A 27492-nucleotide genomic window follows, 5' to 3' on the forward strand; every position below is an offset into this window, starting at 1 on the left:
TGTAAAAGCTCTCTTAGGATAGCATTATTTTTCACAACTATATTGTACCTTAGCAGAGTTTGTAGATGATGGATTATATGAAGCACAATTTCTCATTGTATTTTCAGACATCCATGCCACAGCTGTAAGTGCACAATCTACAGGTAATATATTTTGCTGATATGTGAAAAACCATTCACCTGATGTTAACTTGTGTTGCTATTAAGGACAATAAAATTCACTGTAACCAAGGTTCAAATAACAAAGTACAACAAATATTTGTGCTGAGACAATGATCTTGTACTTTGACTATTTGCTTTGGGCAAATAAGACTGAACGATATACTGTGAATGTTTGAAATTTCAGTTTGAGTTGCACATACAATCCAGCCACTGAATCCAGTCAGTAATAACTCCTGTTATCAAGATTATCAGACGACTGTTTGACTTTGAGCAATATTCCCACATTCAATGTGACACAGATGCAGTGGCACATCTGTTTGCATCTGAGGCATTGTAATTGTTTTTCTCTATTTTAAAATGAGATGATTTGTTTCAGCCAGAGCCAGATGTTCCACATCTTCAATGATTTTCTTATAGGTAGGATAGATTTCATCTAATTTGGTCAGATGATTGTAATAAATGAATTAAAGTCCACAGCACCTGGCTCTGGCTGACCAATATGAATATGAAATGCTATGTGTTCAAGAGAGAGTAGTGAACTGTAGCATTGTGAGCTGTGCCAAAAGCCATCTACTGTGTAAACTGTGCCAATGTTGCCAACATTGCAATTCTCTCCATTATCGTAAGGTCAACATATCCACCTCATCTCTCACACTAAGACCAGCCACAGCCCAGCTTTTCTTCTATTGTAGTTGAATGTAGCTTTGACATGATGTAGCAAAAGAACACCTACTTTTAGACTTTGTAGCTTCTTGGATTATGTTGATTATGGCTAGAAGAAGGGGGGAGGGGTTGACCTGCTATTTGAGGGACTGTGCATTGTGTTTGTGCATGTCGTCACAGATCGAAGGGTTAGTTGACCTTCTCATTTTCCCTTTTAACTCCTTTGCCTTCCAGTGGGGGCAGACTGTACCTTTTATCTGCACATGGATTGCGTTTTTCTAGGTCTGTGTGGGGCAATTTTTAAAATAATCTTTGTTTTTAGAAAAGTGCTTTTTGCTGTTTTACATCCTCTGGAAAGCCCCAGACCCATTGCATGTTTACCTGAATGAAATCTCAAAGATTTGTGGTGGTGGTGGTGGTGGGGGATGAGGGTGGGGGGGTTGTGTACTTCAATTTTAACAAATGCTTAGGACCTGGTGCAGCCACTTTTTAGTGAGGTAGTAAGCTCTCTCTATGCTGCACCCCAACAGCGAAAACCACAGCAACAATTTGACAGCTTCCTGTGTAGTACAACATAGTCATTTTCAACCAATCAACAGGGATAAAACCTGGTATGTCATTGAGCATTATTGATTTCTACTGAGGCGCTAATACTTAAGTCTGTGACTGCATGAACAGAAGTGACTCTTAAAAACCCTCTGGCTTATTTGGTTTTATTTATTTTATGCTGAGAAAAAATAATATATTAAAATATACTATGTTTTTGAGAATGTACCATGTTATACTGTGATTTAACTGAGATATTTTATTGTATTCAATTATCATTTGAAATCATTTATCTATAAAGAAATATATATGTACAAATAAATATATACATATATATACATACAGGTATATATATATATTAGTTAAGTTTGGTATATTTGGAGGAAGTGTTAGATGAAATAGTTTTAAATGTTTTAGCTTTGTAGCAATTTTAGACACTGAAATCATTTTTGAATTTTGATTCCTCCTATATGACTGTGAAGACATTAGTGCCTGTGACAAAAAAGACAAGTAAAAGTCTAAACTCTCTATTCATCTGTATCTACTATAGCTATCAGTCTGTCACTCCTCTCGTACTACCTAACATTACATTTTGGCACTTGCTGCTTTTACACATCTGTTTGTCTCTCTCACACAGTCTACTGTCTCTCTCGCTTTCTTCTGTTCTCCTCTGCTATTTCTCCTCCTATTTTTCATTAACTAGCTATGATCATTCCTCACCTTTCTTCTTTTAAAGTTTTATCATACAGTGATTACATCTCTTTGGTAATTAACTCATCCATTGACCTTTGCTCTTTTTCCTTTGATCACTTTCTTTTTAAATCAGCTCATTTCTCTGTCTCTCACTTAGCAAAAAACAGAGACCAGTAGATACTGTGTTCTTGCTCCTTTTGATTGATTGTTGATGATGATGATCAATTAACTGATTGATGAAATAATTAATGAACAATGTTACTATTACTGATGTGACTGAAGTGTGTATCTGACGACCATGCCACTGTAGCAAGTCTGGGCTGTACCACACCACCAGCGAGCAAATGAGGCCACAGTTGCTATGGTGTTGCCATGGCATTTTCATGGCGTTGCCATGGTGTCCTCTGCACCGCCACCACCTGGTGCCTGCTGGGTAATATAGCATAATGTCCTTCACTTTCCCCAAAGCACTGGTGAAAGATCTGCTATGTGCCCCTCTGCTCAGTTCTGACCTTAATCAAAGGGAGGTGAAATATTTAGATGCTCACTTTGAAAGAGTGCTGAGAGGCTGCATGGTGATGATGTGTTTGCTGTCTATGCTGATCTAGACTGGACTGGTTTGGCTTGTGGATATGATAAAGTGTTGATATTGCGTTGATCACCTAATCTTTAAATATTCAGTTGGTTCTGCCCTGCGTGTTATCATAATAACTTCATATCATTGATAGCCTGAACTCAGCCAAGGCAGTGGTTTGTTCCTATACTGCACATTTCTAATATTGCTCTTTTGTGTTTTATGTCATGTATGTATCTCATGGGCACCAATCATGTCCACTGCTGCATCGTTCTGTATTGCCCTTCACTCTCCCTTTTTTCCTGTCCCCATATTAAAGTGTGAAAAACACATGCTCACTTTGCTGTGAATGCATATCTAGCATACAATGGCCAGTGATCCGCATCTTCCCATCTTCCTCTGGCCCTCACTAAGCTGCAGTCTAAAGCATCACCTCAAGTAGTCTGACCATCCCACACAAGAGCACGTGTGACTTCACAAAAAGTCACACAATGTGCAACACACACTATAGCTACTATTGTTTCTTGAAAATACTTTGAGGATTTTGTGTTCAGAGGTTTTCAGTTAAATACATTAAGAGCAAATGTTGTGCTTATTTTGAGCTATCTGTCTCTTGAGTTTGCTGTAGTCCTGCACTCTGCACTGTCCTGCCTGTTCTGATCCATCAGATTTTGTTTAGAGTGGTCGGGTTCAATTTGTTTTTCTTTGTCAACTTGCTGCTGTTTTGATTTATCTTGTTGTCCTTATCTGCTTTGATTTATCAGATTTACTGATTGGTGAAATTGTATGCACTGAGCAGTCCAGTCCAGCCTAGCGCAGTGTGCTTCAGGCTCGTCCTGTGCCTGAGTTTGTAAGAGATCCTGGTGCAGCCTCGGGCTCATTCCCTCTCTCTACTGACCCTTGACCTGGGAAGCAATAGTTGTTGTGCTCCAGAAATCAAACAGGGTCCTCATTGGCTGTACCAGCCATGAATTATATCACGGAAATACAGGAGTGCTACACGTTGTACTCACCAGGTCTAGGGTCTGTGTGTTGCACCATGAAAAGCTTACCTGACTACAGTGACAGGACACATATACCCACAGAAACCAGTGTGTGTTTTTTAGCATTGTAAAAGGCCCAGTTCTGCTCTAGTGACCTCACCAACACTACAGGCCTACTTACGGGTTGCTATGGCGGGTTGCTAGTAGGGTGATGTTGCTCCTAGCCCAGACTGGTCTGGTCTATGCCCTAATTTAAATGTGTTAGTTTATTTGACATTGTCTTTCTGGGGTGGGGCTGGAGGGTCAGTGCTGCACTTACTTCCTGAGAATTGCTTCATAAAATATGATTCTCTTTAATTAATGCCAGTGGTGCTGTGTTTCCTTCTAATTCTTCTGTCACGAATGCGTTTATAAATAAGGACTTTGAGACTGTGTTTGTGCAGTGTGGGCATGTGTGTGTGTGTGTGTGTGACTGTGTATTTTCTCTTGTGACAGTATTTTCCATACAAGCTATTACCCAGTCAGAACTCCTTCAAAGTAAATTTATGGAGAGCTCTGAGTAGTTTCTTTGGCATTCTGACAGGCAGTCCTCGGCCAAAGAGTGTGTGTGTGTGTGTGTGTGTGTGCGTGTGTGTGTGAGGGTGTGTGTGTGTGTGTGTGTGTGTGTGTGTGTGTGCTTTCACATATTTCTCAGTGGTTTCTTAGTTCTTGTCAGACCTTTGCTTTGATCTGGTCAGAGCTGACCTAACATAATCCACCTCTTTCACCCTCAAAGAGTGCAACATGCCTAACACGCTGCCTCAACCCTCAACTTCAGCCAACAGCGGCCAAGTAAGAGCCACATGACCGGCTCTGTTCCTGCTACAACAAACGGATTTGTTTTTTGCTGCTCAGAACAGAATTCTGTAACAGACCTGACCCTCATGGAGATTTCTGGGAATTCATTGTGTGTATTTGTCTTGTTAGCCCTTGTTGTGTTTCTTGGGGTTTTTTTTAAGCACAGAAATCATTGTATTAGGAACAGATAGTCAAATTGGGTGGCACACAGAGAAATATATATAAAACTGAATTTGAAATTGTTTTAACTTTTATCGTCCTCTGTGGAAAACCTTTTATCTGTTTCTCTAAGCTGTTACTGGCAAATGCAACTTGCTTCTTTAAAATCACACAGTATTCAACCAAGCGCAAAAAAAACATCTAAACAGCACCTGACATAAGATATTCTGCATGAGTGTTGATGGGATATTAAATATGTTTTGTTCTGCTCCCTGTGTGCCTGCGATCTGCTAATTAGCTATGCTTTGTCAGTATGATGGGCTAATGGCTAATTGCATTATGAAGCCTCTGTGTGTACATGCAGTAACAACTTAACGCTCTAATAAGATTGAGTTACAGGCAGTTGGATCATGGTGTCCCCTAACACTGATCTGAGGTTAGTGTTATGCTTTGCTCTCTAATGGCTATGGTCGGAGCATGGAGGATAAACTGATCCTTAATCTCCCATGTGGTATGTCTATTGAACCTTGGGCAGTCATTTATCTTTGGGGCTGCAGTTAGATCGTAACAGTGATGTGATTTGCTTTCAAACACTTTTATGGATTTTAAATACACAACTAAATTTTTAATTTGATTAATTATACATTAAATCCAGTGTATGCTGCTCAAATATGCTTCATCTTAAAATTGTAAAATATATATGGTCCCAACTGGTCCCAACAGTTATCTGTCTCTACTGAACTGCCTTCTCCCTGCTGCTTCATTTTTTTTTACCTCCTTTCTCTCTCTCTGCTATGCGTCCCATGAGTTGTGGCAATCACTTCTGTTCCAACTCCGTGGTCACACACAAGCATTCACACACATACAGTATAGTGACACACGCACACACACACTCATAAACGGTGTGTGGGAATGACAGGAGTGTGCTGCGTCCCTGCTGAGGTGCAGCAGATTGATCCTGTACTGATCTGCCACCAGCTCCCTGGGGATTTGTAACGCATGTCTGCGGTGCAGAGCTTAACACTTTCTCTCACTCTGCTTCCGTCTTTGTCTCTTTCTCATTCCGCCCTTCTCTAGCGACACTAACGTCGTCTCTTACTATGCACTGCAGTGGCCTCATGCTCCTGCACCTCTCACCCTCCATCTTTCTTAGTATTCTGCCACTACCAGGTTTTCTTCATCTGTTTTGATTTTCTTTCAATTCTGTTTCCTCTGACTGACTCTGCCATTTCATTTACGCTGTACCTCACCCTATCTCTGGTTATCCCTTCTTTGAAATCATTCTGTCCTGAATTTTTACTGCATTTATTGATAATTTCTCCATTGTTTCTTCTTCTGTTCTTAATACTGACACTGTTGTCATTCTTACACTTGATACATGTATTTAAATATCGCTATATAAATACCTACTCTAAAACTACAGCTACATATACTCTATGTCTTCACATGCTATACTCATACACACACATGCACACACTACATGTGGAAAACGTGCTGTTTCTCTTTCATCACGTTTGCAGCGCCACAGGGTTCTACAAATCATCGTCTTGATCTATGAAGTTGAAAAAACACCCAAGCATCCTTTCATCTCGTGCTTTTTTTCCCCCCCTGCTACACAGCCAGTCTCTCGCTTCCTCCATTTTCACATGAGCCACACCGGGCCATGATTAGGGACAAACAAGCTAAGTGACCCACAGCTGATACCTCACTGTTTGCGTATGTGTGTGTACTCGTTTCCTTAGCATGTGTGTGTTTTTTATCATTCCAAGCAGCATTTATAACAGTCAGTGGCATTCTAATTAGTCATAATAGGAATACCAAGAGTGTGCTTATACAATTGATGCAATTTGATTCATCAGGGTCTGTGAGGGTCTTTTAATTCAAGCTACACATACTGAAGCAGTTACTGCATTCTCCTGTTGTACCTCATTATACTGAAACAGGGCCATATCATTTCTTGCCCCTGTAACACCAGGTTAACATGCGATGTCTAAGATGCATACCTGTACAACATACACTGCTTGTCAATTACACTCCAGATGTTAATGGGAATGAATTAAGAGCTTTCAATGCTTAACAGCCCTTAAGATAGCAACAACAGCAGCATTAATTTGCTGTATGCTGCAGCCAATACCTTTGGAGCAATATCACCACCACATCTAGGACAAAATAATTATTCATACTACATTCTTGTTTGCCTCTGTCTCTCTCTCAGTGTTGCTCTCTCTCTCTCCGCGTGCATGTGTAATTCCATGTGCCCAAAGGGAATTCATCCTAGAAAACTAGGATGAAGATTAAGATATCCTGACTTTACCTTGTTCTCCCCTTGCCTCCAGTTGCCCCTCTTACCCTGAATCTCCTGCCCTTTTGCTTTCATCCCTCCCCTTGAGCACATTTTGTTCACAACTTTCTTTTCCTCCCTGAAGCAGTAAGAAAGGTTTTGCAACTCACAGCTAAGGCTTTGAGTTCTTGTTAGTATTTAGCACATACTGTGAATACTAATACGTTTAAGCTAACATGACTGTTCTGCTCGTGTTAGAAGATGATCTATAAGCCATGGCCCCAAAGTCATTATACTCAAGGCCTCAAACCTCCAGCCAGCCTCCCCATAATTTGCCCACCACAGACATTTTATTTATTGAGATAAAAAAGAAATGACGCATAAATAAATATTGGTATTATTATGGTTTATTACCAGTAGATTACATGACTATGTGAAAGGGATCGCATGCAATGATGAACCTCAAGGCAATTACAAGTTTACTGTTCTTCACATCATTGCTCGTTTTATGGCCTGCAACCTTCATCTTTTGTTTCATTCTCACTGCTCTCCTAATGTATTCCTCAACAGCAGCAGTCAGCTGTTTTCAGTGAAAATGTCTGAAAACCCACTGTACACTACCTGCTCATCACCAAACAGCTGACAGACAAAGTTATCCGCTAGCTGGTGAGCACCATAGTTCCCTTAGGGTTTGCAGAATAAATCTGAGCAGAAAGGACAGTGAACATTGAACTGAAAGTCATGTTGGGGTGGCCAGATATTTGATTCTAAATGAGTGCTAGTGCTTCTTCAGTGCTGCTGGATAATAAACTAAAACATTTGCTTAAGCAACAGCAACATTTCAGTTTGAAAGGGATAATATGTCAGTGTGGTCCTACTAATTTTTGCTTTAGAAAGTGGCCATTAAACCATTTATTATAATCAGTTTTATCAAAGACGCAAATTTTATTAAAGACATTTATGAATCATCAGTGTGCCAGCACATAGGAAACATTATACCTCTATCTATCTATCATCTATCTATCTATCTATCTATCTATCTATCTATCTATCTATCTATCTATCTATCTATCTATCTATCTATCTATCTATCTATCTATCTATCTATCTATCTATCTATCTATCTATCTATCTATCTATACATAAAAGACTGAAAGACTGTACAAAATAATGTGTATACAACACCCTCCTGGGTCATTTGCAAACTAAAATCAATGACTTTATTTGATAGATGTGATTTAATTTACATACCTCGGCTTCCCAGTTTACCAGGATTTGTTGCTGCAATGAGAGGCAGGTCAGCAGTAAAATAAATATGGAGAGCAGGCTTATTTGCTTCAGTACTGAGAGTTTGTAGGCCATGTTGACAGACCCTATTCGCCTGCCAAAAGTCTCATCTGACTGGCAAGGAGGTTTGTTGCTCTGGTCCAAAAACACAGCGGACCACTCTTCATTAAAAAAGCAAATAGAAGCGCACCCCAACAGAAAACCAATACAAGCAAACAGAGCCAATTGGTTCTGAAAAGAAATTTAACAGGCAGATATGATTACCTCAGACACCACTTCTCCCCCGATACCACAAACACCAGTTGGGCAAGTCAATTTACCTTAATTTCATTGAAGGAGAAAACCAGCCAGTCAGCCAGGTTGAAGCTGGTGCTTGATACAAGTGAGCGCTCGTTAGATGATAAAGGATGCGTGTAATTGGTGAAGTGCTGATTGCTCCCCCAAAAAAGATTCCATCGGAGGAGAATTTTCTGTTTCATTAAGCCATGGTCAGAAATAATAAGATAGCCATCTGTAGACTCAGAGGGATGAAAGAGGTGCCTCAGTACGGATCTGAAATGCTAGCAACAGCTTCCAGTAGTGTCATACAATAATCATATTTGTAAAGTTTGCAGGTTGTAGTTTTCATGATTCTCACTTATTTTCCTTTGGATCTCATATGTCATTTATACATATATATTTTTAGTTGCACTTCTATACATGTTTTATGGCATCCCCCACTATTTGAAATGCAAGCTGTAACTGTGTGTTTTTCATATTTCTGTGTGTCTACATCCTCTGGGTTTACAGCCTTGATGTATCACTGGATGGCTGCACACCAGCTTGCTTTTATGGCCAGGGATCAAACACTGTAAAGTATGCTCTGATAGGCATGCAAACGCACACTGATACAGACACTTTACAGCCACAATTGCTTACTCATCACAGCACATGGAGGGGAAGCGTTGCAAACCATTTATGTGCTTTGTTTTTCAATGCACTGATTACTGAGGAGTGCATGGTCTACAGCTCTTTTTGTGCCCCTCTCACTCTCTCACTCTATGCAAGGACATTTCCTCATTTATTTGTGACTACAGAACAAGAGCATGACTCATCCAAGATAAGACTGATGATGAGTGTGACCCTTATGGGCCAGACAGTAATGGCAGTTCCATATATTGAAAGGTCTGGTGAGGGTTTGTGTGAGGGGAAAGCCCCATTCAGATCCAATCAGCTGCTGGTTCTGCATGACTAATACTGAAATGACATATATCATTGTCAGATAAGGCATGTTCACACAGCAGTTTTTTTAAAACACACACATAATACTGACAAACTCCAACTCACACACACCTTATGCACGCTAGCTCACTCTTATCTTGCTGGCTGACACCATTTTGCTCTCTAACAATCTTGCTAATTATAATTGTTAATTAATTCTCTGGCAGTGTCCTCATCAGGAGACTAATAACCTACATTTCCATTAATTAGACCTTCAACCCTTCGCTCACTCTCTCAGTCTCTTCATCCCATTCCAATCCACCCCATCATCTCCTACCTGCGTGCATCTCTGCTCCCGCCTGGTACTCCTTTCTGCAGGATCATTCATAGTCCATGAGGACATGTGGCGTGTGATTAATTGTGTGTGAGTACCTTTATTACATGCATTGCAAGGACAAATGTTTGTTTGGATACTAAAAACTGGATCAATTGCATTTAAGATTAAAGGAATAGTTTGATACATTTCGAAATCTGCTTATTTGCTTTCCTGTTTAGAGTTTGCTAAGGTGATTGATAACCCTCTCACATTTGTACACTAAATATGATATTGGAGCTAGAAGCTGATTTGTTCAGTTTAGCAAAAAGGCTGGGAATGTGGAAGCAACTGGCACCGCTCTCTCTGCAGGTCTGCAGATTACCACCTAACATGCTGTAGTCGTTCAAGTCTCTGCTGGTTGCCTGGTAGCTGGTCTCAACCAAGAAATAGTCTGGTCTTGCCTTTGGCTCATGTATCAAAAAAAAAAAAAACAGGACACAGAATGTTAATCTGTGGGCTTCAGATGTGTTGATAAGTGGATTTTAGATTTTAGACAGAGCCAGGCTAGCTGTTTCCCCTGGTTTTAAGTCTTTATAATGAGCTAGGCTAACCAGCTGCCGACTCCAGCTACATGCTGCAAAGATACAGGAGTGTTACTGATCTTCCTAACTGACTTTCAGCAAGAAAGCAAATGGACACATCTCCAAAAATGTCAAACTATTCCTTTAAGACTTGGTTTGTACGTGAATGAATGTAAGTCGATACGGTGTTCTCCTAAGTGACAAAACAAGCTTGTGTGTGTGTGTGTGTGTGTGTGTGTGTGTGTGTCCTTGATGATACATGGACAATCAATGGACAAACAGCCCCTCTTTCCTGGAAACTACTTTTCCCATCAGGCCTAGCTGACCTGGTTTCAGTGCACAGTGTTATCATGCCACCACTTGCTCTGATCTCAGGACAAATGCAGTGAACATCCTGTAACTACACATGTGCAGAATCCATTAATGTGGTTGTTATTTCACAGGACTGCTGATCCTATTCTCATGTGCATGATGGATCTATGACTTTTAACCACCTATTTCCAGTTGTACTGCAGCTAAGCTTAACTAGTCATTTCTTGGAGTCGCTAGCACCGAAGCTCTCTGCTCTTTTCTTCCTGGCTGGATACGTTGTCTCCTCTCCCTTTCCTCTCTCTGTCTGGCACAAGAGGAAGTGAGAGACAGTTGGCTCTTGCTAGTCCATACTGTGCTGGTGGTGGCAAAATGGCAGCTTCTGTCTCACTCTGTCTCAACCGTCCTCCTTCCTCTACCTCCCTCACCCTCTCCTGAGAGAAGTAACCCAGATTTCAAAATGAATCGCCGCCTATTCCCCTCAATCTTTCTCCTCTCTCTCTCTCTCTCTCTCTCTACTTCTGTCTCTCTCTTTCTATCTGCCCCTCTCTCTCTCCATCTCTGGTCTTCTTCTTAGTAAAAACAGAGTCAATCTTAGAAAGAGAATACCACCTCTCTATCTCATCCTCCTCCTCACCCTGTGTCTGGGTTAACGGATATATAGCCTACCACTTCACTCTTCTATCTTTGCTTCCTAGAAAGCTTCAATCTCTTGAAGCGCTTGTTGCTTTCACTTTGTATTTCAACAGTTTTTTTTTTTAATTTTGTCTGATTCTTCTTCATTTGATGCTGTGTTGCTTCTCCTGGTTTTTCTGTCTTTTCTATCTGTCTTGCCTTTTTTTTTTTGTTTGTTTTTTTTTGAGGACCAGCTACAGGTGTGACACCATAGCCTTTCTTTTGAAGCGAGCCAGACGAAGAGAGGAGAGGGGGAGAGGAAGAGACAAAAGCTGTCCTTCATTTGAGCCTTTCCTCTAAATTTAGGTACTGTGTCTTTACTATCTTTGCAGCACGGGTCTGTGTGCACATATTTCGTTCTCATTATTTTACTAATTTTCTAGGCACTGTAACATTTTTCCCACCATTCTTGTCTTTCATCCTTTTGATTGATTTAGTTCTCACTCTTTGCTGAGGCACCATCATTTCATCACATTTTTTTTCTAGAGGGCATGTTTGCTATGGGCTTATTCATTTATTCATTAAATCTCTGTTGGTGTTTCATTTATCATTTAGCAGCATGCAACTCTTGCACTACAGTTTCTGCAACTAATATTTGCCGTGATGCACTTTTTCCCTTCACATCACATTCCCTACAGACATACAGTAGATAAATGTTTTTCAGGTCCAAACTTCTCTTCAGAAATGGGACTAACTGCTATTAAGGGCAGGCAGGAAGTCGAAAGAGGATACAGGCTCTAATACTGCAGCAGGTGGTGGGGGTGTTGTTGACATGGCAACAGGAAGTACAGTTGACACAACGATCAGGCCATGAGGAGCTGGGTGGGAGATATAAAGGGTACCGAGAGAAGGCAATGCACTGTAGGTAAAATGGACAGGCATTATGTGGGACACAGTGAGTTGTGCTAATCGTTTAGTGTCTCAGAGTCTCTTAGGAGAGTTCTGTCTCCGTATGTGAATTAACCTCCCTGTCTCTTTCATTATACCTCCCTTTTCTCTTTCATACCTGTCGCTTTCTCTTTTCTCCCTCTATTTACATCTTCACTTTGGGGCCATTTACCCTTTCTGGAGCTTTCCACCTGTCATGTCACTCCTTTACTGCTCCCTACGCTACATCCCATGTGCCATTAATACAACTACTGTCTCTACCCTGACCCATTACCACTTTCTGTCCCTCCTCCTCCTGCTTCTCCATCCTGTCCTTGCTTTCATTCAAGGTCTTTTGCCTGTTACAGACTTACAGACACTCATCATCCTTTCCTTTCTTACCTCCTTCCTCTCCTCTCTCTAATGTATCCTCCAGGCGCCATGTCTACCCCAGTCTCCCCTTCGCCCTCCCTCTCCCCACTGACACTGGCCTCCCCTACATCAGCAACCTCCCCTAGTGTCTCCCCCCTGCCCTCGCCCCTCTCCCCTCCACCCAGGGTACCCGTGTTCCAGAGGAAGGGAGCACTCAAACACAAGAGGATTGTTGAGGTGAAAGACCATCAGTTCACGGCCCGCTTCTTCAAGCAACCCACCTTCTGCAGCCACTGCACTGATTTCATCTGGTAACACATACGCACACACGCACACACACACACACACACACACACACACACACACACACACACACACACACACACACACACACACACACAGCTGCATATTCACACAGAAACCACCCCAGCAGTTCATAAACTGCCTCCTTAGGTAGTACACTACTCCATCTCACTCTGGCTTTAGTTTTTCCTCTCTTGCATAAGATCCAGCTGCCTGCTGGAGAGATACAGCCTACATCCTGTAGCTACCACACTGACCTCATCTGATCACATAATCTCACCTCCACGCTGCTGCCCACCCAGAGCAGAAGTTACACATGCAGAATACACACAGGCAACACCTCAATTAGGACAGTTTTTTCCCATATGGATGCTTTCACACAGAGTAATAGTACATGCAATCATGCACAAATAAACTGACAGGCAGCACTAGTGGAGGAATGATTCAAATCCTGAAAGGGCACACCACACCAGTATTTGATATGTCATTTCCATAAATTAAACTAACAATACCAAATGAGCAACATGAAAAATGCTTCAACAGAGATTCTGAGAAAGTAGATGTTGCAAATCCTCCAAAGTAATGCAATGGTGTAGATTTTTAACAAAGTAAAATTAAGTATTTTGCTGGCTGCAGTTGCAGTGATTAGTCCAATATTGATTGATTGAAATAAAATAAATCAGCAACTACTGTATTTTTATTATTTTAATCAGTTAACCATTTAAACCAAAATCCCAAACATTTTACCACTTCAACTTTTCACAAAGAGCAATTTCCTGTTTTTGGTTTTACCACATAGTAAATGGAATGTAAAAGTACAGTACTCAAGTAAAAGTATTTTGTATTTCTAACATACAGGCTTATCAGTACTCGTAAAAAATGTGTCAAACAACCATGCTGTGAGCTTGTCTTGTTCAGTGAAGCCATGACAGTGTGTGTGAGTCATTGTGTGATTATGTGTGTATCTGGACATATGGTGAGGGTGTTTGTTCGATGCAGGGTGGTGCATGTGCCAGCAGCCTCTGGGTAGCTTTCAGGACATTTCTCCAACTGGCTGCTGTCTTGGCTTTGGTTGCAGCACTTAGTTCAGGGTGAAAATGCTTTTCTTACACACAGGATGTCCGCACAGCAGTTATCAACCTGGGTGTCAAAGCCTCCACGTGATTAATCAAAGACTACAAAACAGATCGTGCCAATTTTGAAATGTGTCTTTCTTGTTTATTAAGCCAGGCTCTAAAAGATAAATGGCTGTACCTTACTTGACCCCTTCAGGTGTCAAATGAGCGAAATACTCTGAAAAGGAAAAGAAAGTGACATTGCCTTGTTCAATTTTACATCTACCTGCACTTAGTAACTTGAGTCATGTCACTAAAAAACACTCTATGAAGACTGTACAGTGATGTACTTCAGACTCTAAGACATGCCAGGGTCACAATGATCCAGCATTGTGGACTCTGAAATCAGAATTATTTGCACCTCTGCTTTTGCTACTGGGACATGTTAAAATATCTTGTGCAAAACAGGCCTATTACAAAGATACAGTCCTGTATTTTTAGATTTGATACATACATTATTAGTTTGTAATAATTTATTTGTAAATTGTAATTAATATTACATAACCAAGAATGTGTTAGGGTATTCAGGTAATTTTAGTACCATTGTTTTAATGTTTTTAATGGCAGCGTTTTGTTTGACTACATTTGTTGGTGGGATTTATCAAAGCATCATTAAATTTACAATGTAGTAATTCACTACACTGAATTCCCTGTAATATGTGGCCACCAAATATGAGTCACTTCTCCCTAAATCTATACCTGGTTCTCTAATGCTCTCTGCTGGTCAAAAAGCAAAATTGGCATCATGAAATTAGTGCTGCAGACAGAGACCTGGGTTGCATGCTGATCAAGGATCAGATTGCCCTCTTCAACTCCTTCTTTAATTATTATTCAGCCAGATGGTAAACTGATTGTAGATCAGTGATTATGGCCAGTTTCCTGTGAACCCCTGGGCCTCTCAAGCCTGATTGTGGAGGAGCTCTCGGCGGTGTCTTATTCATCTTTCTTTCTAAACCTCCTAATCAAAAGTTGATTCCCAGCAGGCAAGCTGCTGACTGGACTCTTTAGTCAATCAATGGCTTTAATTATTCAATTAAAACTCTAAGGAGACACTGGAAAGTAGCTAACACTGCAGTTCTAGAAACAGGAGAATTGTTTCTGTTTGTGTGTGTATCTCTGGCAATAACTGACACTGCTCTGCTTGACCTAGTCAGCAGCATGGCTTACAAAGGAAAGACACTCCTTGTCTTGTTTTTGTGTATTAACATGTCTGCCTTTCTCATTCAGGGGCATCGGAAAACAGGGATTTCAGTGTCAAGGTACAGATAAACCTGTTGTTATTGTCCATTTTTCAGTATTTAATCTTCTCAGATGTTTCTTCTTCAGTGACAACTGTTTTTGTGCCCATTTTTTTTACTGTGTTTCCTCTAGTTTGCAGTTTTGTGGTCCACAAAAGATGTCATGAGTTTGTGACCTTCACATGTCCTGGCTCTGTGACAGCCCCCAGACCAGATGTGAGCAGATGTGCTTTTGCTTTGACTTTCTTGCTTTCCACTTTGGTGAATTTTTGCCCCATCATCATCATATTTAGCCATCCGCTCATTTCCAGTAGCAATGTGTATATGACTCATCCATCAATCCATACATTCTTCACACTGCGCAGCCTTGTCCCACCTGTGACGTCTGCACTCATGTCATGTCATCTTACAAGGCATTGGAGATGCAGGGAGTAGGTGATAGAGAGTGGAGGAGATAGGGGTGGGGGGCTGATAAGAGTGAGAATTGAGGGTGTGAGTGTGTGTGTATGTGGAGGGAAGCAACAGACTGCTCATTCTTCTTCTGGGTGGCATTTTGAGGATTTTAGGAAGATTTGTCTTTTCTTCATGGTTTGTTTTCTGCCAGCCAAATAAACTGCCTCGGAAATTAGGTCAAGGGGAATGTGTGTGTTTGAGTGAAAAGGGATGAGAGAGTGAAAGGCGCATGCACACACACACACACACACACACACACATACACATTGAAATAGCAGCTCACAACGATTAGGGAAGAAAACAGTTTGGGAGAGGTTGGTGCATGGAAAATGGTGGTGGTGGTGGTGGTGGGTGGGGGTCTGATGAGCTAAAGAGAGATAAAAATGATTCATCCCACTCTGTGTAGTATATACACACTCATACACATACACAGTCTTGCCTAGATGCACTCTCATTTATATGTCCTGTCCCAGTGGAGAAATCTAATTGGCTTGTCAATGAATACTCCACTCAGCATCTCCCCACTAATCATACCCTGTATGTGTGTGTGTGTGTGTGTCTGTGTGTGTGTTCATAGTCTTTTCCATAGTCATCCTATGTAAGTATACATGTGTTGTTTGTATGCCTGAACTCTCAGTGCAGGCTGTTTCTGTCATTTTTCAGGACCTGAAGAGTCGACACACATTTAAGATCCAAACATACTCCAGTCCGACGTTCTGCGACCACTGTGGCTCGCTGCTGTATGGCCTCATACACCAGGGCATGAAATGTGTCTGTGAGTTTCACAGATTGTGTAATACATCTATCTCTCTGTGTGTACTTGTAATAATCATGTTATGGGGAAAAAAATCAGTTCAAAAAGGCATTTGGACATACTTCCCATGTGGAGAGAAAAGTCCTGGCTCTTACAAGATCAGCCTCCATAATTTAGTTCAGTGAATTTAATGTCTAAGGTTAGGTTTAAAGAACAATTTGACATTTTGAGAAGTATGCTTATTCCGTTTTTTTTTTTTTTTTTTAAGAGTTAATATTGGCTTTTAAGATTGGCAGCCAGCAGAGATACCAGCCTGCACCAAACCAAGAATATTCTGACAGCTAACCACTGATAAAACCATAACTTGTTACATACAATATTATATCTTAATTAGTGTCCTTCCAAGGTGTTGGCAGGCAAGTATTGTTGCCATTGGGCAGTGATAGACAGACTTTTCCCCCTGCTTCCAGTGTTAACTCTAAGATAAGTTAACTAGTTGCTGAGTGTAGAGTTAAAATTACTGGAGAGACATGACAGCAGTATCAATCTTCTTATCTAACTCTCAGCCACTGTATTTCTCAAAATGTTGAACTATTCCTTTCTAATTTTTCTTTTGCCGTCTACATGTTTTTTTATAGTTGTGTATTTTTATCTTTCTACTATGAGGCTGTGATATGAATGTCCATCGACGGTGTGAAACCAGTGTTCCCAGTCTCTGTGGCCAGGACCATACAGAGAAGAGAGGACGAATCCACCTGACCGTCCGAGGAGAGAAGGAGGACATCTTTGTCACAGGTGAGAGGACCTGCTGAATCATGGCAAATAGAGTTTTAAATTAAAAAAAAAAAAACAGGATTACACTCAATGTAGTAAATGCTTCCACTCTGTATTTTCTGTTATTCTTCTTTCTCTCCAGTGCGGGAAGCTCGTAACCTTATGCCAATGGATCCTAACGGACTGTCAGACCCATATGTTAAACTTAAATTGATTCCAGACCCAAAGAGCCACAGCAAACAAAAGACCAAGACCATCCGCTCCACACTAAATCCTGTCTGGAATGAAAGTTTCACCTTGTGAGTCACTGTGAACTTCAATTCCAGGGCAGAAAATGCACTGGGGTTAAGGACAGAGTGTGCTTTAAGTAAAACAGTATGTCCCAGAAACTGAGATAATTGGGTTTAAAATTAGGCTGGAACATATATGTAGCTTATTGTACATCAACCATTTTCTCCTTGGCATTTATGTTTTTTTCTGATATTTATTATAATTTATATATTAGGAAAATGGATTAAAATCTGGAAAATGTCATAAAGATGAAGAAATAGGAAAAACAATAAATTCCTATTTTGTCTTTGTATGCTCTTATATTACCTCCCCACTGATTTTGATATTTTGTGTTTGTCTCTTCAGCTCAGTGCGTGGTCACCAGTGGGACAGGCGTCTGTCCGTGGAGGTATGGGACTGGGACCGCACTTCTAGGAATGATTTCATGGGCGCGCTGTCGTTTGGCGTGAGTGAAATCTTCAGGCGTCCTATCAGCGGCTGGTTCAAACTGCTGGCCCAGGATGAGGGAGAGTACTACAATATCCCCGTGCCAGACCCAGACCTGCAGGTACAAAACGATCAGCACCAGTGTGAAGAATAAATCCATCAGTTGGTCATGGTAAACAAAGAGCAACCATTAGGATATTTATAATCTGTATTCAGCAGAGAGTGGAGCAGTCCTTTATGCGTTTCCATGTTAATTTATCCTAAGGCCTTGGCATTGTCTTTATCAGCTTATAATTACCTGCATTTAATAAACAGCAGCTGCCACCACTTATACACTGGATCAGGATCTTGAACTGTCCCTGTGCTTCTAATTCTATCTGAGAAAAAAAGATTAGATCAAAGATTTTTACCCACTAGTGTATGTAAATAATTAGATAATAAATTATATAGAGTTCTCTCCCCTCTATGTTACCCTCTGTCTCCACCAGGGTGCAGGATTGTTCTGCCTGATTATAATCCGAATCTAGGGGTAGGACCTGCTTAGTCTGGTGTACAATGTGTTTTTCAGTGTTAGCACAAGGGTTGGTGTTAGGTGTTTAGATGTAATGGTCACGGTTAGGGCAAGGGTCTAGGAAATGCCAATGTCCTTATAACTACTGTATAGAGAGATATGACTGTCTCTGTGTGTGTCTGTGTCTGTGTGTGTGTGTGTGCGCGCACGCTGGACTCCATCCAACCATTCATCTCTCAACTCTCCTACATTCAGGAGCCTCAGCCAGACGCTACAACACCCTCTTTGCCTCAGGCAATACCTGCCCCGCTGTCTGAACAGTTCCCTGCAACTATGTCCCCGACCCCTGTCCCATCCTGTCCACCTGTCCACTCCCCGGGGCCCAGTAAAGTCAAAGTGAGCATCCATGACTTCAACTTCCTCATGGTGCTGGGCAAAGGCAGCTTTGGCAAGGTAAATACAGCAGCCACAAAGACAAATTTTCTACACACACAACCAGCATCTGTGATCCAACAGCTTTAAGTAATATGAGAAAGGCAATTCATGTTGAAAACAGCAAACATTTTTCCTGGCTTTTAATAATTTCTCTTATTGATGGACCTGACCTTCAGGTGGCATTTCATACAGCAGCTTCTGAGCACAGCAACCAGATTATTTATTTTTTGCATAAAAAAAAAAACTCTCTTACTAACATGCTCATTGTCTCTCCTTTCATTGCCAAATGATTCATTTATCCCTTAGCTTCTTTTGTGTTGTCAGCAGTCGTGAGCTCAGGCTGGCTGCCTTCCTACATGCCACACAGGCAAACAGTCCTCCTGGAGGTGTTCATTTCAAGGGAGGCTCTGCTCTCCATTTTGTTTTTAATTCCCCAGTAGATGAGCCATAATGAAGAGACTGGAGTTTTGAGTCCTTCTTCCTTCTCTGAAATCCCCCTGTGCTGTTTCATAACTGTCAGAGAAGAGTCTACAGAGGACAGGAGAAATAGACTCGACTTACATAACGTGAGAAAAAAAAAAAACGACCCAAGAAAGAAGAGACAGACCCCGGGGCTGCTGAGTGTGGGAACGTGAGAAAGAGACAGAGAGAAATGAGAGAAAGTGAGGAGGATTACTATACTGCAGAGAGTGAGAGAATGACCAAAAAGAAATAGGATAACAAGAGGGGAAAAGAAAAGAAGTATGTGACTGTCTTAGTAAGATGTGTAATATTCTGAAAGGTGTTGAGTCCCATTTTTATGTGAGTTAGTCTGAAACTACAGGGAGCAAGAGATAGGATCACAGAGGACGACAACACACACACACACACACACACAATTTTGTGTAGACTAAACCTATTTTGGAATTTTTTGTACTCTTCATAATTTTAAGGGAGTAAATTGATCTTCTCTTTTACCACCAGCCACTACAAGCACAACACTTCAAATTAGCCAGACAATTTTGAACAGCATTGTGATCAGGGGCTTCTACTGCTTTTGACCACATCTTTCCCACTAAAGCCCAGGTCATGTGATTTTTGTTGTAGAAAATGACACCATTATTAGCTTTCATAAAAGCCCACTATTAGCCGCTTTCACAGAGAGCAGCTCTAAAATTCAGCATTACTTCAGTTATTTCACCATCATATTGGGCTACATTTACACACTGCTGCCCTTACATAAGCATCTGTCTATATGATGTGACAACTATTATGTTTAGGTAGCATCATCATTGTCTACCCCTTAGGAATACAGGAGGGTAATGACAACAAATGGCAGGGGACATAATAGCAACATGAAACAAATCAGCAGTTTACAATGAAAAATATCACCAGCTCTGGATTTGTTTTAGACCTGATAGTGATACAAGTCCCAGCTTGGCATAAAACCTAAAATCTGTGTTTTAAATAGCTTAAAAATTGAACGTGTGCTTCAAAAACACATGGTTTAATTAAAAACTGCAGAATTAGTTTTCTCCAAACAGAGTACTTTATAACTCATAAAACAATAACCTAAAAAAACACTCACAGCTGGAAGCATTACAGTACAATATATGCATAATTCTGTTTATAGTGAGATGTGGTATATACAAGAAAGAAAGAAGACAAAGAAATCTTGGTTTGATGTACAGAAAAGCTCAATTTGGAATTTAAAAATGCTTTTTAGCAATTTTATTAATTGTTCTCTTTTCTTCTTGCCAGGCAGTCTGTGTAGTATCTATAAATAACTCTTGTGTTTATTTATGGATCTCAGCAGTTTGTTGTTCACGCGGCTTTCCCTCCTTTCTCTCATTCTGTTCAGGTGCTGCTGGCGGAGGAGCGAGGCAGCGAGCGTCTGTTTGCGGTGAAAGTGTTGAAGAAGGATGTCCTCTTCCAGGACGAAGACACTGAGAGCGCTCTGGTGGAGAGGAGGGTCCTGGCCCTTCCCTCCCGTCCTCACTTCCTCACCTCGCTCTACTCTGCCTTTCAGACTGAGGTGTGTGTATATCTGTGTTCGCAGAAGGTATATGGGGTCTCAAATGAACCACATAACTTTCATTAAATTGTCCATAAACCTGCTTGACATTTTGGCTGCATAGCCCTCCCAGGAGCTATTCCAGTCCAGGTTGGCTGAGAATTTCGATTACTAAATGAAATAATTAGCTTTCTTTAACAAGGTCCTTGGTCCTGGAGGAGGGGTTGAAACAGACTGCTTTTTAATTTGAACAGGATGTGATTATGTATGGTGAGTGTGTGTGTGTGTGTGTGTGTGCGTGTTTTGTTTCGGCAGGACCGTCTGTATTATGTGATGGAATACGTCAATGGAGGAGACCTGATGTTTCACATCCAGATAGTTGGCAAGTTCAAAGAGGCTCATGCAGCGTATGTAGTTAAAAAGCTCCTTTAATCACAGTTCTGATCTGCTGCATCATATCTTCTGCCTCTCTTAGGCTCTCTCCTCCTTCACATACACACTCATCTCTTTGCTTTGTTCATTACACCTGGTGAATCATAAAACGTCATCTACTCAAGTACCAGCCCTCTGAATTTATCCTCCCACTAATCTTATCTTTTAATCAACAATTTCCCTCCCTCCACCTGTTCATCTAATCAATAATCTTTGATCAATCAGCTAAAATTAATTCTTACTCGGTTGTTCAAATCAGGTTCTCTTTCTTCATCTGTATGCTTTTCATCCATTTGGTTACTCTCGCTTTCATCAGCCTTTTGAGCTCCATTCCCTCTCTCCTCTCCTCTTTTCATCATCTTCTTTTTGTATTAGCTGAAAACCTTCACCAGTTTCCTGGAAAATAAAGTAACCAGTAATGAGTACCTTCAGCCTCCTGTCTCCTCCAGGTTCTATGCCGCAGAGATAGCAGTCGGCCTCTTCTTCCTCCACAGCAAAGGCGTTATCTACAGGTAAGGAAGTGGGCTGCTCATCTAACATGGCCTGGTTTGGCACTGACATTGTTCTGCAGTGCAGCACATGGACGTGACACAGATTTATCATGTTCTTAGTAGCTAATGACTGCTATGAAGATGTTATCTGTCAAAATGATTCATAGCTGTGTGATCTGTCTCCTTCTTTCTCAGGGATCTGAAGCTCGATAACGTGCTGCTTGACAGCGAGGGCCACATAAAGATAGCTGACTTCGGCATGTGCAGGGAGGGCATGTTTGAGGGCGACACCACGCGCACCTTCTGCGGCACCCCTGACTACATCGCCCCTGAGGTACGCTGACCTCTGCGCTTGCTGCGTGGTCCAGGATCACTCCCGAAAAACGTCCCTCATTTGTTACTTAGATTCCTTATTTCTCCTCGTTTCACCTCTCTTTGTTTGCTTGACCTGTTTCACAGTGCTGTGAGACGGCAAGTTGCTCATCTCCTCCGTCCTCTCTGACCTTGTCAGCATTTTTGAATAATTAACTTCACATGATTCAATTAGCAGCAGTGTGTGCTTCTGCTGGAAAACACAGTTGTCCTTAAGACATTTTGTATAACTAAGTTTGCCCATACTCTCTGTAACAGAAAGGTCCAACTTAAAGGATAAATTGACATTTTGTTACTCTGTCTCAACACAAATGTTCTTATATATATGGATGGCATTCAAACTTACATTTTATACAATAGAACCTCTTCTTTTGGCAGCATTTCTGTGCTGAGCTTCAGTGGAGGCATACAAAGAAAAGGAAGGGATTTTGTACTAATAAGACCTTCCATGATATTGACTTGATTTTTTTCTAACTCACACCTGCTGAAGCCTCATATTGGCTTTAGTTATCGTTAGGAAAGAGGACTGCAGGTTTTTCCCATTACTTACATCAGACACTTGTTATCTCCTAATGGCCTGTGTGATATGATTTGTAGAAATATTAACCCATTTCTGTGTTTTTATGGGTACCTCAGTGAGTGAGACAAACTGAGTGAAAACTCACTGCAGGATCTCAGGAGGATGTGTATCAGCTGTTCTAAAACAATGAAGGTGGTTTTGTGTGGCATCCTTTGGATGTGTAAAATATGAATGTATGCTTGTACAATGTTAACCTTGCAAATTGCTTGAAATATGTGTGAAGTGACCATAAACAAATTAATTTAAGGAAAGGCTGAAGGGGATATCAGGCTTGTTTGATTTGTAGACTTGTAGTAAACAGATATGGTAAAGAAGGAAGGAGGATGTGACTGTTGAGCACGTCTTTGATATTGTAAACCTTGCTGAGGAACCCCTGGGTATTGACTCTCTTATGTAAACATCCATTGATTCTCTTGCATCTGCCATTTTGGAAGAAATACAATATATTTCCCTAGGGGCTGGGAATTGTTCAGTCGTACACACACACACACACACGCACACACACACACACACACACACACACACACACACACACACACAGGGGACAGATACACACACGCATACACACACAGACAAACACAAGCAGGCAAATACAAACACACAAATCCAAAGTCATGTTGATTATCTCTAAGCTCATTCATACATTTTCCCTCCTTAATGCCATACGTTCTTTCCTCCTCTCTCTCTGCTGTTGATTCCGGCTGTTTCTGACAGCTGCCGCCAACTGCTACAACTCTGCTTTTTCTCACCCTCCCTGACTTCTTTTTACTTTCTTATCACTGTCTGCCATTTCTTCTTCTTTATCTCCTCTCTTTTTTGCTCTGTCCTTTTCAGATTGTGGCATATCAGCCCTACAATAAAGCAGTGGACTGGTGGTCCTATGGAGTGCTGCTGTATGAAATGCTGGCAGGACAGGTAACACTCAGCTTAATCTTACCAGAAGACCCATGTGCACAGAGATTTAAGCCTCCATCACTTCAAAAGACTTTAAAATGAACTTTTATTTTGATATATTTGCTTTTAATTTGCCAGTAGGTCCTCATGGCCCTGTCTTTTCTTCTCTCTCTCTTTTCCTTCTAGCCACCATTTGATGGTATTGATGAGGAGGAGCTGTTTCAGTCCATTATGGAGCAGAGTGTCTCATACCCGAAAAATCTCTCTCGTGAAGCTGTCGCTATCTGCAAGGGAGTGAGCCATTTTTCATTTTCCTCTTACACATGTAACTTTAAGCACACAAATTAAGATAAAGGCATATGAAAGTAAAAAATGATGTTACATCACATTACATTTATAAAATTCATTTTAATAGTTTAACATTTTTTGGAAATATGCTTATTTGGTTTTTGCTAAGACTTAACCTTTTAGTCTGTTTGAATATGATTCTAGAGCAAGTATCTGGTTAGCTTAGCTTAGCATAAAGACTGGAGACATGGGGAAGCACCTCAGAATTAAAGACCACATTACTCTAAGTCATGTTTGTGTAATTTGTCATTTGTACAAAAATCAAAGTGTAGAAACAACCATTTGTGAAGTTATTTTATCTGCTAATCTCTGGGGAAAAGACTTGAAGAGGCCACTGTGCTTAGTAAAATCACAAACAGGATTTGACCGTTTTTTTTTTGTTGTTTTTTTTTGTAGTTTGGTTTCTGTGCAGAGAAGACATAATGTCTGAATCAAAGAGCTTTAGAGTTCCTTTTAGTCAGATTTAGTTCCATTCATAATGAGTCAGGCTAGTTTCCAGTCTTCATGATAAGTTAACCAGTTGCTGGCTCAAGTTTCCTTTTTAATGCACAGACATGACATGAGAGTGGAACCTGTATCAGTCTTTCCTCCTGGCAGAAAAGCTAAAGAGCATATTTACAAAAAAATATCCCTTTAGAGTGCACACACAATGAAGAAAAAGGCATACCAGAAGAATGGTATTAGAACTGATGTATTAAAAATATAATAACGCTATATAACATTATTGCAGTCACTATTTTTGTTTGTTTTTCCAATGTTTTATCCTTTATTTCACTCTTACCCAGCTCCTGACAAAGCACCCCGCCAAGCGTCTAGGTGGAGGAGAGGATGCCGAAAGAGAGATAAGGGAGCATCCGTTTTTCCGTTGGATTGACTGGGACCGTCTGGAGAGACTTGAGATTCAGCCGCCCTTCAAACCCAGAACTGTCAGTTGAACAGATGGACTACAGGCTCTATAGACTCCCTTTGTTTCTCCCTTACTAGCCATCCTCCCCTGCCTGCTCCCTCTGTTTGTTCTTACTCTCTTTCTTGTCTCTGTCTCTCTGAGGATACTTTTAGGGAAGTAAAGCTGTCACTTTCTTCCATCTGTCTCCTCACTCTCAAACTCCCATGAAATCCTTACTTTCTCTGCATGTTTCTTCTCTCAGCTGTCCACTTTGTGCAGGCCATATCTTTTGCTCTTCTTCTCCCTGTTGAAACGGCCCCATCCCTTCCTCCTTCATCCGTCCTTCTACTCTGTTTTTAATCACCTCTGATAGTTCATAGAGATGGGCTTTGAGCAGTCTGACACAGACAGTTCAGTCATGACAGACAGGACCCTCTGACCTTAGGGTGCTCTCTACTCCTCCTATATGCAAATGTATATCATCATTAGCCTGCCACACTTCAGTTTGCATTCCCATAGGCCAATGGTAAGGTGTGCCATGAGTAAGATGAGTACAGGGGTTAGAGGCCAGGCCCATTAGCCAAATGAAATTCATATCATCCAGCAGAATGTGTGTCATATGTTGTTAAGGAGCAGAAAAAGAGAGCAGCTTTCTTCCTGCAGTAGGTGTGGTATAGAGCTCCTAAGTGAGAAGAGAAGGGTGTGGGTGAGAAAAATATATGTGGAGGTGGATTCCTATTATAATTTCATTTTTCTTTTTTCAGAACAAAAGGTTTAATGTGACTATAATCACAAATAATCACTGTTTGTGTATATGTGTTCTAATTTTAATCATGTGTGTCCATTTTCTGCATCCCTTCTACTTCATCAGGGTGGGCGGAAAGGTGAAAACTTTGACAAGTTCTTCACAGCAGCTCCGTCAGTGCTCACTCCCTCTGACCCAGATGTACTAGCTGCCATCAACCAGGAGGATTTCCAGGGCTTTTCCTTCCTCAATCCAGACTTTGCCCCCTCACCTCTCACTGCTGTTTGAAAATGGTCCCCAAACCTCCTCCCGCCTCCCTTCCCTTCGACTAGTAGTTTTATAACAGACAATTTGAACATGAGAACTAGCCGTGAGTATTAAAGATATCTCTCATAACCAAATTCTGATGTTTACATAAAAATGCCAAGACACCTTTATATTCATGCTCTTTCTTTGATATTTAACTTGCTAGTCACCGAATGTGTTTCAACAGTGCAAACAATGCCAGTATTCTACTGTAGATTTCTGTCTTTTATAAGACATCTATTAACTTGGTATAAGCACTGTAGTATGAACCTGATTAATGAATCTCTCTGCATGCAATGAATTGCTTATAGTAGTACTAGAAAAGATATACCTGTTTAACTTTCCAGGTTTATTTAAAATGTTTTTGCATTACTTTAAAGTTATTCTGTGTTGTGTGAAGTTATATTTTACCAAATAAATTCATTTCCAAGTCAGGTTTTTACCCATAGAGCTATACACAGACCATTCAGTAGGCAATTATGACTTATCATATTAACATATATGAAACAAGTTTCTTAACAGGTATATTACAGTTAAACATTATGTGCAAACAGTACAGTAATTCAGCATCAGAAGCATTTTAATGTGCCAGGTCCACTTTTATTATGAAGCAAACTGAATGAGTAGGCAGTTTGAATTGTTTTAATTAGACAGCCATCCCATAGAAATACTCAGTCAGATACATGTGGCCTGGCACAACCTCTCAGTCTAACGTCACACCAGTGACCTCAGTTCATCCAGCTCAAACAACACACAGTGGGCACAGTGTTGAAATGTAAGCCCAGGACGACTCTGCCTGATTCTGATATCAATGGAAGTCCTCACATTACTGCCACAGTTTGAATTGCGTTGTTATTATTCACAAATAGTTTTTTTTTTTCTATTACTCCTGTGCAAAATTTGGAATTAAGCCCTTGCAGATGACAGTATTTACTCTACCCATGGGACCCAGTGTTTGCGGTGAAGTATTTATTTTAGAAATATGTCATTTAATAATGTTTTATTTATAGATACTTTACTTTAGTGGTCTATACCATAAAGCTTTTTGCTGTGTAATGATGTACTCACAGCATTGATTAGGGTCATAATTAAAAGTGAGGCTCACTGGGACTGTTCAATACATGGAAAAATAATAGCAGCACTGTCATTAAACACTATCTGAGCAGAGCAGGTGGCTGCAAACATAACAATTTAATAATCGTATTTCAGTGCTCTTATTTCCCAAACCAGCTGGTCAGTCCACACAGAAATTGAATTGATTTCCCAAAAAGCATCTTTACAATTTGTTTTTATTTGTTTACATTTAGTGTGATCATGATGGTAATCATACCCATTTGTCATCCAGAGGTGGCTCATTGTGCTGCTTTGTTTAAAATGCAGATGTGTGTTCCCCTTTAATTGTGGTCAACTGTGCAAGTGCAGAGCAGTCACTCTAATTAGTTTTAACTCAGTTTGACCTAAGGGCAAATGTCACAAGACACTTATACTTCAATATTATGAGTACGATAAATAACGCAATCTATAATATAGAATTTAATAGATAATTTATGCATTTGTTAGTTAAGTTAACTTCTGTTTTATGTGCTGAAACAAAACATGGAAATAAACTCACTGAAAACAATCCTGAAACAAGAACAGCGA

At 40.6% G+C, this 27492-nt stretch overlaps 1 protein-coding gene across 6 annotated transcripts; it reads left to right on the top strand.

The window, feature by feature from the left end:
* On the top strand, nucleotides 1-27446 carry prkcg (protein kinase C, gamma). 6 transcript variants are annotated; one of them, XM_026317146.1, is made up of 17 exons: nucleotides 1-143; nucleotides 12501-12815; nucleotides 15150-15181; nucleotides 15294-15376; nucleotides 16277-16388; nucleotides 17034-17162; nucleotides 17284-17440; nucleotides 17778-17979; nucleotides 18625-18822; nucleotides 20645-20818; nucleotides 21113-21204; nucleotides 21679-21741; nucleotides 21916-22054; nucleotides 23507-23587; nucleotides 23753-23860; nucleotides 24700-24840; nucleotides 25672-27446. In XM_026317146.1, exons 2-17 carry the CDS (start codon nucleotides 12556-12558, stop codon nucleotides 25831-25833), a joined length of 2133 nt encoding a protein of 710 aa, XP_026172931.1. In that variant the 5' UTR covers nucleotides 1-143; nucleotides 12501-12555; the 3' UTR covers nucleotides 25834-27446. The 6 variants fall into 6 exon arrangements, with proteins under 6 accessions (XP_026172931.1, XP_026172933.1, XP_026172936.1 ...); XM_026317148.1 differs by having other exon boundaries at nucleotides 12569-12815; XM_026317151.1 differs by having other exon boundaries at nucleotides 4-124; nucleotides 12569-12815.
* Nucleotides 27447-27492: the final 46 nt, after the last annotated feature.

This window comes from Mastacembelus armatus, chromosome 16 (genome assembly GCF_900324485.2).
Source record: "Mastacembelus armatus chromosome 16, fMasArm1.2, whole genome shotgun sequence".
In the NCBI taxonomy this organism is placed as follows: domain Eukaryota; kingdom Metazoa; phylum Chordata; class Actinopteri; order Synbranchiformes; family Mastacembelidae; genus Mastacembelus; species Mastacembelus armatus.